At 37.4% G+C, this 16,227-nt stretch overlaps 1 protein-coding gene across 1 annotated transcript; it reads left to right on the top strand.

The window, feature by feature from the left end:
- Positions 1–8,083: 8,083 nt before the first annotated feature.
- On the top strand, positions 8,084–9,311 carry LOC149182962 (uncharacterized). Its single transcript, XM_089414747.1, has 2 exons — positions 8,084–8,103; positions 8,678–9,311. The coding sequence occupies exons 1-2, from the start codon at positions 8,084–8,086 to the stop codon at positions 9,309–9,311; spliced, it is 654 nt and encodes a 217-aa protein (XP_089270873.1).
- Positions 9,312–16,227: the final 6,916 nt, after the last annotated feature.

Raw genomic sequence — 16,227 nt, 5'->3', positions numbered from 1 at the left:
CTATGTGGTTGACACAGATTTTGGAGCCGGTATTCTTCATATTGAAGAATCCCAGTTGGCCTCCGCGCAGCTTAAGAAACCAGTTTTCCAGATCGCAGAGGAAGAAGGTTTGCAAATTTGGGACATGTTCTTTGATGGAGCTTGCTCTAAGGAAGCCGCAGGGGCAGGTGTAGTCCTTATGTCCCCTACACAGGAATGCATTCATTCATCTTTCAAATTAACTTTTCAGGTCACAAATAACATAGCAGAGTATGAAGCCTTGATATTGGGCTTAAACGTTGCTAAAGAAATGGGCATCAAAGGCCTGAGAGTGTTTGGAGACGCAGACCTTATCATTCAACAGGTCAACAAAACTTTCCAAGCAAAGCATCCAAGGATGAAAGCATACAGAGATGAGGTGAAATATAGACCATCTCTGCCTGACAATGTCAAATACTGGAAAGTTTTTGAAGAGGATGATGAAATTAATAGGCTTTTACAAGTCTTTGATGAATTTGCTGAAATGCACATTGACCAAGAAAAAGAAACCTTTGATAGAAAGGCAAAAAGGGACAATTTTCAGTTTGGTGATTGGGTTCTCAAATGGGATGCGTTGAAGGAAAAGAAGGGCAACCATGGTAAATTTGATGCCTTATGGACAGGTCCGTTTTTCATCGCTCAAATTCAGATGAGCAACATTTTCATTCTGCACAATTTAGAGGGGGAAGGTGTTTTTGATGGCCTAGTCAATGGGCAGTTTTTGAAACTTTATTTCATTTAAGGCTTTAAAGCCTTGGTATTGTAAATATGTTTTTTCAGTTTTTATTTTGTTGCAAAATAGACTCCATGCCTAATGGAACACTAGGAGGAAGATTTGATTTTGGTTTTACAGGAAAGGCATTGTTCTATAGTTCTTGAAACCTCACAGGGAGGCTTTCATCCCCAGAAGGAGCCAGTGTTAGCCTTGTTGGAAAATGGCCCAAAAATGAATCCAAAACACTCCCGAAGTCTTCAAAATTTGCTTAAGGATCATTCAAAGATCAAAACAATCGCATGCCAAGAGCCCTCAGAATGGCGGAAAAGCACTATCGGGAGGCAGAAAACCAGAGAAAACAATGAAAAACCAAGTACCGGAGGCATAAACATTGAAACACATAACAACCGTCAGATCTGGCTGATCAACGGTCCAGATCTGATCGGTGGGTCGCAATCGGCGGAGGCAATCGGCAGATATCAGTGCGGACTGTATGGAACTTGCGACAACGATCGACGATGCAATGTGGACCATCGATCAAGTGCGCAGATCGATGGCCCACATCGCATCACAGGATCACTATCGGAGATTAACGAAGAGTGCTATCAATGGCCCGGGGCATGAGCGATATGCGATTACGATCAGATCACATCGCTATATCGCATCGGAGCAACACCATGGAGCAGGGCCTTTACACATATATGTGTGCGACCCGATGAACTGGACCCGACGGTATTCTAAATATTATTTCATAATATTTGAGGTCCGCAGAAAAGCCATTTTCAATGCATTTTTGCAGTTTTTTACGTATTTCTAAAATACAAAGGGGAACCTTGGGGCAGCACCGATGCGATAAAACCTGGACCCGAAGGGGTTCGGGAATGAAAATATATATAATTTCAGGTCCGCCAAAGCCAATTTTTCATGGTTTTTAGTGTTTTTTAACATATTCCAAAAATACAAAGGGAAGCAAGGGAACATGCCACTTGCGATTTGCAATAGCGATAAGGATGGACCCGATAGAGGAATAGACAGAGTTCAAGGACTTTTTAAGTCCGAAATAAACAGAGCTTGGTGGGAGTTTACAGTGTTGCAGCGTTTTCTGTATAAAACAGAAAACAATCATTATTAGTATTTAAAGGGATTACAAAGGCCTGAAGACCCATTCCATCACAGAACAGAGGCTAGGAAACAGTTGCCGGGAGACAGAGGCCGGAAAGGGAAAAAAAAGGGCCACAGCATGATGCAGCCCGAAACAGAAGCGATCATGGAGCATCAACAACGCAACACAGCCAAAACCAACAGAAGTGATCGTGGGGCATCTCTGGCACGAGCGAGCTCCTTGCCAGCGCAACAAATTACCAGAATGAGGTTACTCTACTATTAGAGAAGAAACCTCTGAGCCCATGCGTGCCTAGTCAAGGCATCAAGTCGTTAAAGACAGAGAGGATAGATTAAGACACTCCGAGCCTTTGAGAGCTCAGGAGCATTGTAAAAGGCCTATAAATGGCTGAAAGTTAAATGTATGAAAGGTTCAACTTCTGGAGACTGTGGATACTCTGTTCCTTGCAGCGTCTCATCTTCATTCCAGTAATACAAGCTTCTTTTGTTGTTACATGTTCAATTCCCATTTTCTCCTCTGTCCTAAGCTTGCACTTGGATAGTCTATTCATGATTTCTTCTGTGTCTAATGCCAGATAACTGTCATCTTATCTTTGCATTGATAAATTGGATTTGCAATTGAATAGGTTATTCATGTTTTCTTCTGTGTCTAATGCTAGATAACTGTCATCTTATCTCTGCATTGATAAATTATATTTGCAAGCTTCATTTACTTCTTGTAGCTAGCCATTCATATATGTTTATGTATGCATCTGCCGGTACAGTCAGTATTCTCCATCTATCCATTGAATCTATAAACTATTGAGCATTAGTGGTCTAAAGCCTTATCAAGCTGAGGGTGTTCATGCATGTCTGGAGTGAAAACAGAGTTGAAACGGTTATCTGGCTTGATCCAAACCTTCATCCATTCCAATAGTTCCAAGAACAATATTGAAGATTATATGTTACCAGGCATCTCCAAGCTACAACCTAGAAGAGCTTCCTGGAGTGATAACATAATTGGCGTCATTTCCGGGGAGAGGAGACTGAAGCTCAGCTTCGCTGGGAGATGACAAAGATCTAGCTTTGATGATAGATAAAGTTTGGGCACTTTTTCGGTTGTAATCATCTATCTGGCGACTCTGCTGAAGGACGAACCTCTTGGCGAATCCACTTCATAGTTCTGGCTCAGTTTGTGAGGCATACTCAGAGAAATCCTCAGAAGCCACAAGCTGACCCAATATCTGATCTCGAAAAAATCATTAAAGAAAGAAAAGTATTGTAGAAAGGAGCATCAGGTTCAGGTAAATCTAAACAATATTCTATATCTCTTCAGGAAAATCTTGTAATAGAACAAATACATGTTGAGAGTATAGCTTCTAATACTAGTAGCGAAGAAAAAATATGAGAAATTCATAAAGCTCCTTATTCTTTAGGTTCTCCTTTTGTTGTGAGCCCAAATGAAACCTCTCCTCCTATCCATCACACTCCTTTAGTCTTATCAATCATTCCTCAACCCTCTTTCATTCAGACTTCTAGTACCCTTATAGCCACCACAGCTATGGTAGGCCCACAAACGCCTACCAAAATGAAAATAATCATAGCTGCTAGGTATGGACCTCTAGTACTGCCCACTCCTTTGAATGCCATGCCTACTAGATAATATCAGAAGTACATGCCTAAGTTCACTGGGACTGAAGGTGTTACAGCTGAAGAACATCTTGAATCATTCTATAGCTATGCTAATAACCTGGACATTAGTGAAGATGATGTATGGATGAGAGTCTTTGTCCAAAGCCTAGATGGAGACGCTAGAAAATGGTTTCTTCTATGTCTAATGCTAGATAACTATCATCTTATTTCTGCATTGATAAATTGGATTTGCAATTGAATAGGTTATTCATGTTTTCTTCTGTGTCTAATGCCAGATAACTGTCATCTTATCTCTGTGTTGATAAATTAGATTTGCAAGCTTCATTTACTTCCTGTAGCTAGCCATTCATATATGTTTATGTATGCATCTGCCAGTATAGTTAGTATTCTCCGTCTATCCATTTAATCTATAAACTATTGAGCATTAGTGGTCTAAATCCTTGTCAAGCTGAGGGTGTTCATGCATGTCTGGAGTGAAAATAGAGTTGAAACGGTTATCTGGCTTGATATAAACCTTCATCCATTCCAATAGTTCCGAGAACAATATTGAAGATTATATGTTACCAGGCATCTCCGAGCTACAACCTAGGAGAGCTTCCTGGAGTGATAACAATACCCTTCAAATTTGTTAATGCACTTCATTCTTGTTTAGCTATATCTTTAGGTCTATTTCAAATGAGGAATCAATCTATTAAAAATGATGGAAAGTACATGAAAAATGTCTTCTTTACATTAATGTAGTGTCCAATCTACAAAAGCATCATCAAATTTCTCCAAGTAAGACAATGGAATTAGTATCACGACCCTCTTTGGCCTCTTCCTACTTAAAAGAACCTATCTCGCATATTATTCATAAAAAGCACTATTGCATTTTATTCAAAAGAAATTCACTCCATTACATAGCAATGTAATGGCCTATGGTATAGTGCTAAGTTGTTAGAGTTTTTGCTTCATGGGTTATTCCACTTATGAGGGTACATTTTTTAATAATCTTTTGTATACTTTATTTTATGGGATTTGATACAGTAATAAAAATTCTCTTTCAAACTCAACAACCAACCCCCTTGTGCCACTTGAGGATCTTCTTACTTGTCCATGTGTTGATCGTTGATAGATTCACATGTTAGCTTCATAATGGTCCACATGTCATCTGGTTAGTGATCCACATGTCAACTTGCTATTGGTCCAATTATCAACATTGCCCATGTTTGTATTCAAATTTTGAAAGCCAACCTCATTTGAATTGCATTAAAAAAATCTTGACGCGATCTTCATTATGAAAACATTTTCATCATCATTTAAAACCATCAAGTTGAATCGATTGTGAAAATCCTCCTGAATCATATTCACCAGAGAAGATCATTCATTCATTCATTTCATTTCTTATAAAACGTTATGTTTACAAATGATCTTACTAATATATAAAAAAATTTAAATTAAAAAAATAAAAATAATATCAAATAAAATAATTTCCAAGTGAATAACCCAAACACCTAAAATTTATAAATTATTGACAAAAACAATTAGAGAGCCAATTCCACAAATAAAAAACTTCAACAATTATTTTCCAAATGCATATCACAAACATGAACAAATTGATGAGAAGCAAGTTAAATCATTAAAAACAAAGTAAATGATTATCTATCTTCATAATTACTAAATATTATTATCTAGTTTTTCTATCATAAATTTATTTTAACTTTAATAATAATTTACCAAATGCATATTATAATGATATGGCGTAATGATGAACAAATTGACTAAAACTTAATTGTCATTAAAAACAAGTGTTGTAGGGTAGCATAGTCCCTGCCATTCAAGTGGAAATTATGTTTGAAGAAAAATTGCAAATTCATATATGAAATGGGAAAAACTGCATTTCTAGTTGTCAATAATCAAGTGCTCTTAAGTTATAGTCACTTCATGTGTATCTATCTAATTCTTTGAAATGCTAAAGATGTGAGATAATATTTAAATTTATTAGGATTAAAATATCTAAACAAAAACTAACAAAAACATATACCTAATAAATTTGATAAATCTATAAAACAAATTCAGATACCAAAAAATTAAATACTTTTTCCACAGGAAAAAAGCGGTAACCTTTTATTTAAAAAATGAAAAGTTACACAAAGCATATGCATTGAAGCATTTCCATAAGATGCCCATTGGGCTCGAGTGCTTTCGCACACAATGCAACGTAGCGAAGCTACCGTGCATTTAGAAAGAATGAAAGAAAAGAAAAAAGAAAGGAGGAAAGGACAGAAAAACTGGTTCCCGGTAGTGAGTATGAGGACTCACACCTCAAGTTTTCCTCCCCTTCTTCTTTTCGACCTTGCGCCACTCTCCTTGAGTGGGCTCGATCGAAGCTAGGACTAACTGTGTTTCTGCTTTCTGTGGAGCTGTGTCCTTGTCTGAGTCTGAGGTATCTGAGGGGTGATGCCGTTTGATCCCTCCCATACTCAGATCCTCGCTTGTCTTCTCTGCCTGATTTGAATGGAGCTGTGAAACCTTGTTGGCTGATATGTTTTCCTTTTGGGTCTCCTTTCCTTGGGGAGGCTCAGAATTCTCTGTGGGGGTAACTTCCTCCTCTACTTCTGATTCGTCGTCCTCTGAGTTAGGACGTGGAAATTGCCATCCTTTCCTCTGCTTCTTTTTGTTGTTTGCTTTCTTGGCTTCTGGGCATGTACTTTGCAAGTGGCCTATCAGGCTACAGTTCCTGCATCTGAAAGCAGTTTTTTCATAGTCTAGTCCTTGCAGCCAGTTTTGTTGTTTGTATACCAGCCTTATACTTTCCGGAAATCCTTTACTTAGATCTACTTCCACACAAATGCGTGCAAAGGTGTAGATCCTCTCATCAGTCCTTTCCAAATCTGTTTTGATATATTTCCCTATGCTATTCCCAATTCCTTCCAGGACTCGTTCACTCCAAAAGTGAAGGGGAAGGTTATATAGGCAGACCCAGACCGGCATTTTGGAGACAGTCATTTTGTTTGGATCAAAATCTGGAAACCATGGGGTCATAAAAAGACCCGATGTTCCCCAAAACCAAGGCCCAACACTGATGATTGTATCTCTGACTTCCGTGGATGCGAATCTAACAATGAAAAACCCCTTGGAGCATAAATGTATATCACATTCCATGGTCCAATTGGTGAAGATCCAGTGAAATAGATCCATTGGCTTTGGCCAAAAACTGTTAAATCGGCAGATTAAGGCCTGTGTTTCATATGACTTAACAAAATCTTCAAGTCCTGTAGAATCAAAGTTGAGGGCTGGGGTTTGCCCTAGCTGATCTACTATGTATGGCCTAGGTGTATATCCACCTTGATCTGGAGGGGACCCTGGATCTCTGTTACCCTGTAAAATGTTTTTGTAAGAGGAGCCTCCCTTGGATTGATGTTGAGATGCTGTCTTTTTCCCCTTCTCTCCTCCTGAGGAGCTTGGATGTCCCTGGGGCAGAGCCCCTCCTCTCAACCTAAGGTTTAAAGCAATGGTTGTTTCTGGGCTAATATCATAGCTTTTCAGGGTTCTGCTATCCTGAAGGGACCACCTACCACTGACCAAATGTTGGATCTGAACAGGGTATCCCATCAAAGCCCATATTTGCTGTTTCAACTGCATAATGGTGCTTTCTGCATGTACCCACACTAGACTGGTTTTCCCCACAGGGGTTTTAATAAAAATCTGAAAACAAGTTGATGTTACCTGTTGCCTGGGTTCTGGCTGTGATCCTGATCCGCCTAACCCAGAGTCGCGCATATGGCCCTTCTGCTGTCGATCTGCCTTAAAGATCAGATCCGTGTGCTGTCTACGCCTTGGTCTCTCTGGATCTGGCTTATAGGGATCATTTTTCAGAGATCCGTCTGCTCTGTCAAGAGTATCTGTATTCAGTTGGAGAAAACGGGCCTCCGAGCTCATGGCCGCTTTGGTTAGGGCCACTACATCTGGCATCTGTTCATTGTCATATGCCCTCGCCTGTTCAGATGAGTATTGGGACGCCGCAGTCCATATGGCCCATAATCTCTCTCGCGCTGTCCAGATCGGCCGCACTACCTCTCTTTTGTCCTTTACTACTTGCAGATCTGATCGACTGCCCTGATGCTGGAGAAGAAGGTGCCCACCTATTGATGTTCTGTGGGGATTTCCTGCGTGGCCCCCATCTCTGGTATGCAAGGCGGCTGCGTCATTAAATCCTGGTGCAGAAACCCTAGCTTGATCAGCGTACTCGTTGTGAGGAACAGAGAAGGAATTGCGAATGTCCACAGTGCCGTCCGCAGAGATAGAACTCAGAAGGGTACCGATGACACGGTCGGACTGGTCAATACGCCTCACAAAGGAATCGCCTGTATTGAAGAGAGCCGTGGGATGCAGCCTCGCCGTCAAGCCTGTTGAGGACGAGGGGATCTGCAGCATCGATTGCCCTTTTGCCATTTTCCCTCCCTTAGTTGTTTCATCCATTATGGTAGTCTTTTGAACATCAAAAAAAAAAAAAATTAAATACTTATAACACACTACACTACAATTTTATGGTATCAAAATTGCCTAAACAGTTAATAGCAAAAAAAAAATTACTAAGATTTTTTATTTCTGTAAATGTTAATCCACTGCACAAAGTATTACTTGCAGGTTTTCAATTCCATTAAATATTAATCTGCCACCATAGCATGTCCTTCAATTAAATATAATCCTTTGCAGCATGTAGAGAAAAAATGAAATAGTTCAATAAAAAAATTAGTTTTGTTTCACTCTATTTTCACCCATATATATATATATATATATATATATATATATATATATATATATATATATATATATATATATATATATATATATATATATATATATATATATATATATATATATATATATATATATATATATATATATATATATATATATATATATATATATATTGTTTTAAATAACCTAAATCTAGTAATTTCAAACATAATATTAAAATAACCAAATAAAGAAGACAAGAAAATTTCAATGAGATAAATTTAAAAGCTAAGAAAATTTCAATATATATTTTTATTTCCCATGTTCGATAAAAATAAATGAACATCACATAGCCTCAAAAATAAAACTATACGCTTGCCTTACCTCCCAATTACAATGCACTATTTTGTTTTTAATTATCTTGACCTTTCAATTACTATGAACCAATTTTACTTTTCTATATTTCAGTAATATTTACATTTCTGCAACTGCTGCTTCGGGCATCTCTGGTGGATTGGTGGCCTTATGGGACCCTGCTTGGGTTAATATAAAGGCCTATCAGTGCTTTGCGGGTATTCTGCTGGAAGCCAGCTTTCGCGGAATACCTGGCCATGTTCACATTCTCAATGTATATGCTCCCTACAAAGACAGATTCATTTTTTGGGATCGTCTTTTCTCCTCTGGGATGATGGAATTGGTTTCTCTTATCATTGCGGGTGACCTAAACTGTACCATAAGTCTTGATGAAGTATGGGGCCACTACAGAAAAATTGACCCCTTGGCAGGATTGATTCAAGATGCCATCCTCTTGCATAACTTTGTGGACATATGCCCGGCTAAAATTGTTCCAACATGGGATAATGGTTGTACTAGCACGGCATATGTGGCCAAGAGACTGGATCGCTTTCTAATCCACGAACAGTTGCTGGAGCGACTTGGGGATGTTCGCGCTGAAACCATCAGCAATTTCATTTTTGATCACATGCCTATCTCACTTCAATGGAGGAAAATAGGCATTTGTATGGGCATCCCTTTCAAATTCAACCGATCCTGGTTGGAAGATCCAGATTTTAATAAGCTAGTACTGGAGACTTGGGGTTGACAATCTCTTCCTGGCACTTCCCCCATGATTAATATCCTTGACAAATTGGACTCCCTTCGTGGGAATGTCAAACACTAGCAGAAACAGAAGTACAAGGACCTCAAGAAAGAACTTATTGACATACAAAATGAAATGGACTTGATTCTGCCTAAAATGTCCTCCCACTATCTTTCTGCGAAGATTCGGCTCCGCATTCATGCACTTGAACTCCGTAAGAAGAATCTTCTTTCTATCGAGGAATCTACATGGCGATTGAAAAGCAGGGCGACCTGGATAAAGGAAGGAGATCGCAATACCAGATTCTTTCACCGTTATGCAAATCATCGCCGCAATATAAACTCCATCTGGGAGATTATGGATGAGGATGACCAAATTCATCAATCACAAGAAGGAATTTGCAATGCTGCTGTACAATACTATCAAAAGGCATATGGCAGGAATGACAATATAATGGCTGAGGACCTAATTTGGGGGATAGAACCTTATCCGACTATGTATGAAGCAGAACAAAATGATGAACTCTTCAAGGAAGTCACAGAGGAAGAACTACTGAATGTGCTAAAATCTTTTAAGAGTGATAAAAGTCTGGGTCCTGATGGATGGACGATAGAACTTTTTACACATTTCTTTGAACTTCTTAAAGGAGATTTACTGGGCATGGTGGAAGAGTCCAGGACCACGGGCTTCATACACCAACATATCACCTCTACATATATCGCCCTCATTCCAAAGAACAGTAATGCAAAATGTTTCTCGGAATACAGGCCTATATCCCTGTGCAATATTATATACAAAATTATATCAAAGACCATTGCCGGCAGAATGTGCAATACTCTTTCGCGCTATATTTCACCAGAACAACATGGCTTTCTCCAGAACAGGCTCATCCACGATGTTGTTGCAAACACACAGGAGAGCATGCACACGATACACACCAAGAATCTAAATGCGGCTATTTTTCAGATTGACCTGCGGAAGGCATATGACTGCCTGGATTGGGGCTTTCTTCGGTGTATCCTCATCAAAATTGGACTAAGACCTAGATGTATAGATTGGATAATGGCATGTGTGGATAATGTTAACTATGTTGTTATAATAAATGGTTATCCAACAAAATATTTCTGGGTTGCATGAGGGCTGCGTCAGGGATGCTCACTCTCCCCTCTTCTCTTCATTCTAGTGATGGATAGCTTAAGTCTGCACATAAAAAGAGCGGTTATGGAGGAACAATTTCAGCCACTGAAGATGGGAAGCAACATCAGCATCTCACACAGCCTTTTTGTCGACGATATCCTTATCCTGGGTATGCTCTGTCGTTTTTCTTGGTTATGTCTCTTTCATATCTTCAACAAATTTGCAAATGCTTCTGGCCTGCACATGAATAATAACAAATCTGTCTTATATCATGGAAATTGCAACATGGAGATTATTTCATATATAAAAGGGTTATTTGGCATTAAGGCAATGTCAATACAAAAAGGAATGAAATACCTAGGATATCGTATCAAACCCTGTTGCTACAGAATTGCTGATTGGCAATGGATTGCTGACCGTTTTTTCAAAAGGATATCTGGGTGGGAGTTCAGGTGCCTTTCATTGGGGGGGTGGGTCGTCCTCACCCAAGCGGTTTTGTCCCAGATGGGGGTTTATTGGGCTCATTTATACTTCATCCCTGCATCCATTGTAAATGAACTAAACTGCTTAACGACAAATTTCATTTGGGGGGAACCATGAAAGGAAAAAATATCACTTGACCAAACTATCCAACATCACCTTCCCCAAGGATATGGGTGGATGGGGTATTATGGACCTTCGTAGATTTGGTGGATCACTGTTGATGAAATCTCTTTGGAGGGGTTTATTTGGAGCTGGTACATGGAGTAAAATCATACAACATAAGTACCTCAAAGATAAAGATTTCAGGTTTTGGTACAGAAAGGGCACCATTGGCATCAAACAGGGATCAGCCATTTGGCAAAGCTTTCGGAAAATGGAAAAAATATTTTTTCAACAACTTGCATGGAAATTTCAATCAGGAAACTATATCCTCATTGGAATCGACCCAATCCTAGGTGCTGGAGAGGAATGCTCCATCTCTGCGAACATCAAACACCACCTTAATGGACATGGAGTTTATTTCTGGGGTCAAGCCATAAATGATTGGCAAGGTCCACTTCCCATTTGGAAAGAAGCTCACACTCTCGGTTTCAATGGTCATATGGCACTGGAATGGAACAAGATTATTTCTGCTATAAAACACATTGGCATTTGCCACACAGGAACCCAGGATTCAATCACTTGGAAGGGAAAGATGGCTGCTGACAATATCATTGTAGCTGACACATATTCAACTCTTTCCAGGATGGCGGCTAGTCAAGCGGAACACCAATTCCTATTTGCCTTTTGGAAAACTAAAATTCCAAATAAAATTATCATCTTCTCATGGCTGGTCTTCCACAATAGGAATCTGATCTGGGAGAATCTACAGAAAAGGCATTGGCATGGTTTGGGTATATGCTCTATTTGCAAAAGAGACACCGAAAACAACAATCATATTTTCTTGCATTGTCAGTATATTGTTCAGGTATGGAAGAAGTTGTCTGATATTATTGGTTTCCAGTATATCCAACATACTTCCATCAAGGACTCCCTAAAATGGTGGAGTACTCAGAAATCCTCCTGGAGAGCCATCCCACTATTCCTCTTATGGGCCATCTAGAACTGGCAGAACAAGTATCTTTTTTCAGAACTCACCGGATGATTTCTATTTGGTTATTGATAGAATCATATCTAATCTCACTGTATACTCTTCACAACCCCCACGTTCTTGTAACAATCCACACATGCAGATCTATACATAGTTTTTGTATCCGATGGGATTTTTTGATGGGGCTGCACAAAGAAATTCTTGTGCATGTGGTTTTTGGATGGCTATATCTGCTGAACTATCCTACAAGGTCTTTTGGAATGGAGGTCGCGACACCAACACCAAGGCTGAAGCAATAGCACTATGGGGCCTCTTATGGTTCAGCAGTTTCCTTGATATTCCCTATTTGCACATATATGGAGACTCGAAGATCATTATTGACCAGGTCTTGGGAAAAGCCTCCATTAACACTCCTATGCTACAAGGATGGCTGGAGCGGATTGATCTTCTTTGGCAACTTCATGAAGGATCCACAATCCAGCATATTGGCAGGAACCAAAACAAGGAAGCAGATAGATTATCAAAAAAAGATTGCAGGGAGTGACAGGTAAATGGTATTTGGAGATCACCTGGGAGCACAACACATATGATATGGGGGACTTTCTATTTCCGGGTTAAATCTGAACCTCCCCCCTTTTTTCAATAAAATTTTGTATATGTCATTTTTGACTTGTTGTTCTAATATCAATATTCTGCATATTTTTGACAAAATGGGGTTTTCCCCCTTTGCCTCTGAATATTAGAGAATATAAGCACCTAGGTTGCTATGATCTTCTTTGCTGGATTATGTATGTTTCAGTCATATGGCTCACTTTTTCTCTTAGTATGAGATGAGGAGAATTAAGTTTCTAATACATCCTATGAATGATATGTATGTCAACTATTTTGTATATTTTCCTCTGATAATATAATATACAACTTTTTTCTTCCTGGAAAAAAAATAAAAAATAAAAAATCTAAAAAAATGACAATTCATGCAGATAATGTTATCTCACAATGTATTTTAACAACAAATTGTTTTCATCGTTTAGGAAGGTTTTGGTAATAGGTTATTTTTAGGTTCAAGAATATATATAGAAGGCTTACGACGTACCAACAAGAACCACTGCAATCACTTGCCCATAAAAATCATCAAAATTTGTAGTTAACGACATTCCATGGTGCAGAATGGTTTGTCGCCTTTGCAACATTCTCAACAAATTCAATATGATTCTTAAAGGTATGATTATTAGAACAAACATGTACATGTAGATGTCCTTCCCATGGTTTAATCACCATTTGCAGAGATTTGATCTTCCAAGGAGTATCAAAAGAACAAGAAACATTGGAAAAAAGGCCTTAGCTTCTTCTTGTTTTTTTCCTAAGATGTGGAAGAGGTTTGTGGATGACACTTGTGTCATCTGGTCCCATGATAAGGAAGATTTGGAACTATTTTTCCTTCATCTTAACAATTAATCTAGTTCCATAAAGTTCACCATGGAATTTGAAAGTAATGGTAGTCTGTCGTTCCTTGACGTTATCCTCTCAGGGAATGATGATGCTTTTTTTCATCAGGTACTTCGTAAGAAAACCCATATAGAACAATATCTTCATGCTAATTCTCAACATTTCCTAGCTCAAAAGCTTGGTGTTTTCAAGACCTTAGCAACTAAAGCTCTAAGAGTTTCTGATGACAGCCATCTCAATGAAGAGAAAGCACATCTCCTAAGTGTTTTCTTTAATAATGGTTATTGTAGGCACCAATTTACTAAGCCTTTCCTCAGAGCTGAAAAGGTCCTAGTGCTAAGAAAGATACCAATAATCGATTTTCTGGTGTTCATCTTCCTTTTATCCAAGGGACCACTAACAAGAGTGCGAGGATCCTAAGGAAGCATAAGGTGGCTTCAACCTTTAGGCCTTTAAATGCCGTCCAGAGCCCCCTTAGATTTGTAAAAGACCCAGTGGACCCCAAGAATATGAAGGATGTTTACGTTATCCCATGATCTTGTGGGATTCCCTACATTGGTGAGATTGGTCGCCCAATTAATCAAAGAATTCGTGAGCATGTCACTGACATCAAGCATGGAAAGACCCGCTCCTCTACTTTGGCAAAGCATGCAGATAAATCTAAGTATCACATTTGTATTGAGGAGGCCCAAGTCGCTACTAAGGTTAGTCATTTCCATCATCGTAAATTGAGGGAGGCCTTAGAAATCGAAGAAAGACCCAATAATTTGAATAGAGATGATAGTTGGATTATTAGTAGAAGTTGGGTTCATGTCCTGTCTTCCTAGTTTTTTAGCTTTCTTTTTGGGATTTATTTTGTTTTTTTATTTGTCTATGTAGGTATTGGTGTCCTTTTTATAGTATTTGTTGTTGATTTATTTCTCATTAGAGTTTATATTCTTGATCCTTCATGTTTTCTTAAGTATTTTACCATCCTATTCGTTCTTAACTCCTTTTAGTATTTTTGTTATTTGTTTAATGTGCCTCAGCCCTATATTTTGTTTTTTCCCCTGTTTTATTTATTGATTACTTTTATTTGAATATATATATATATATGTATGTATTTCTTTTGTCTTATGAATATTTTTATTTTATTTTATTTATTATCCTTATTTTTATTTATTAAATGATCTTGTCTCGATTAGGGTCTTGACTCCTTTTTATTATTTTTTACCACCCTTTTTGTTTGGAGTTTGACTTTGATTTTTTTATTTTTGTTAGTTGTTTTTTCAATTTTTTCCTAGTAATAGAATTTTTTAATAATATTTTATTTTAATAAATTAATTTAAATATTATTTTTCAAAAACTAACCATTTAATATCGTTGATACTTATTAATATATGTTTTTAATAAATTAATAACATAATTTAAATATTATTTTTCAAAAATGTGTCGTTTAATATAGTCGTTACTTAATAATATTTTTTTTAATATATTAATAAATTAATATTATAATTTAAATATTATTGTTCAGATATAGTTGTTACTTGAAATTATGTTCTCTACATTGCTCTCTATTTAAGTCTTTTTCATGGTCTGTCTCTTCATCTCATCCTAATGATGAAGAACACTTGTTGGTTTGAAACGCGTCAACCAAAAATTTCTCTTATGTGATTTCTACCTAAAGACTTTTCTTAATTCATTATGGATCACAGAAGCTTGAATTTAGTAATTAATATTTTTTAATAATGAGATAAAATAGTAAATTTATGGATGGAGGTTTTTGGGCTTCAGGTTTTCACAACCCATGGTATTCTTTTATAATGGTAAAAACACATTTAAAAAAAAAATAATAATAATAATTAAAATAAAATTGATATAAAATAGTAAATTTACAGATGGAGGTTTTTGGGCTCTAGGTTTTCACAACCCATGGTTTTTCCCATGGTATTATTCTCTAATGTAGCTTATGTAAAGGTATTTATCACGCTAATGTGAGATGTTCATTGCAATAAAAGCTTTTAGATAGATCCATGTAAATCCTAATTTCCACAAAAAATATCATAACTCTCAACAATTTTCATATTTGATTTGACAAATAAAACTGCTCAGTAAAGACGTGCTACATGAAGACTTTATACCTCTGTGGATGCATCTCTTCTAGATAAAAGTTCAGAAAAACAACCTTGCTCACTTTGTTACATAGCCTTCAAAGATTAGATTTTTCTAGGTTGTTTTGTATGTTATTCATTTTATTTTATATGTTTGAAATTTTACTCTTGAGTGTGAAGAGAAACATGAGCACGAAAAAAATAAAATATGGTACATGCAGTCCTACATTTTGTTTATATTTTTTGTCTACATTAAAATTTATTGGAGTTGCTTAGTTTAGACTGTGTCAACCATTGGTTTTAACTTCCACATGAAAATTCATTGAAAATGTCTCTTAGATGTTCATAACAACTTAGTTTAGATACAATTGTTATTGAGTTTTATTTAGGAGATCAAATGATATCATCAAAAATAAAATTAAACCAAGGATAGTTAATATCCTCGATTCTTGCAAAGATCGAGGTATATATTCTTATTGGGTTTTAGGGTATAACAGAGGAGTTTATGAGGTTTTAGGGTCTAACACTAGAGCTTCAAGTAGATTGTATTAACTTCCAAACTTATATATATCAAACTAGCCTAGATCCTTCTTAACTTCAGATCTTTTAAGCTTCGAGAGGGATCAAATCTCTCTCGAGGTGCAAACATTTCCTCAAGTTTTGCACTTAAAAA

This window comes from Pinus tabuliformis, chromosome 3_2 (assembly GCF_031772625.1).
Source record: "Pinus tabuliformis cultivar Carrire ecotype Pingquan chromosome 3_2, CPIR1, whole genome shotgun sequence".
Lineage (NCBI taxonomy): Eukaryota > Viridiplantae > Streptophyta > Pinopsida > Pinales > Pinaceae > Pinus > Pinus tabuliformis.
This window is presented reverse-complemented; position numbering and strand designations above follow the sequence as displayed.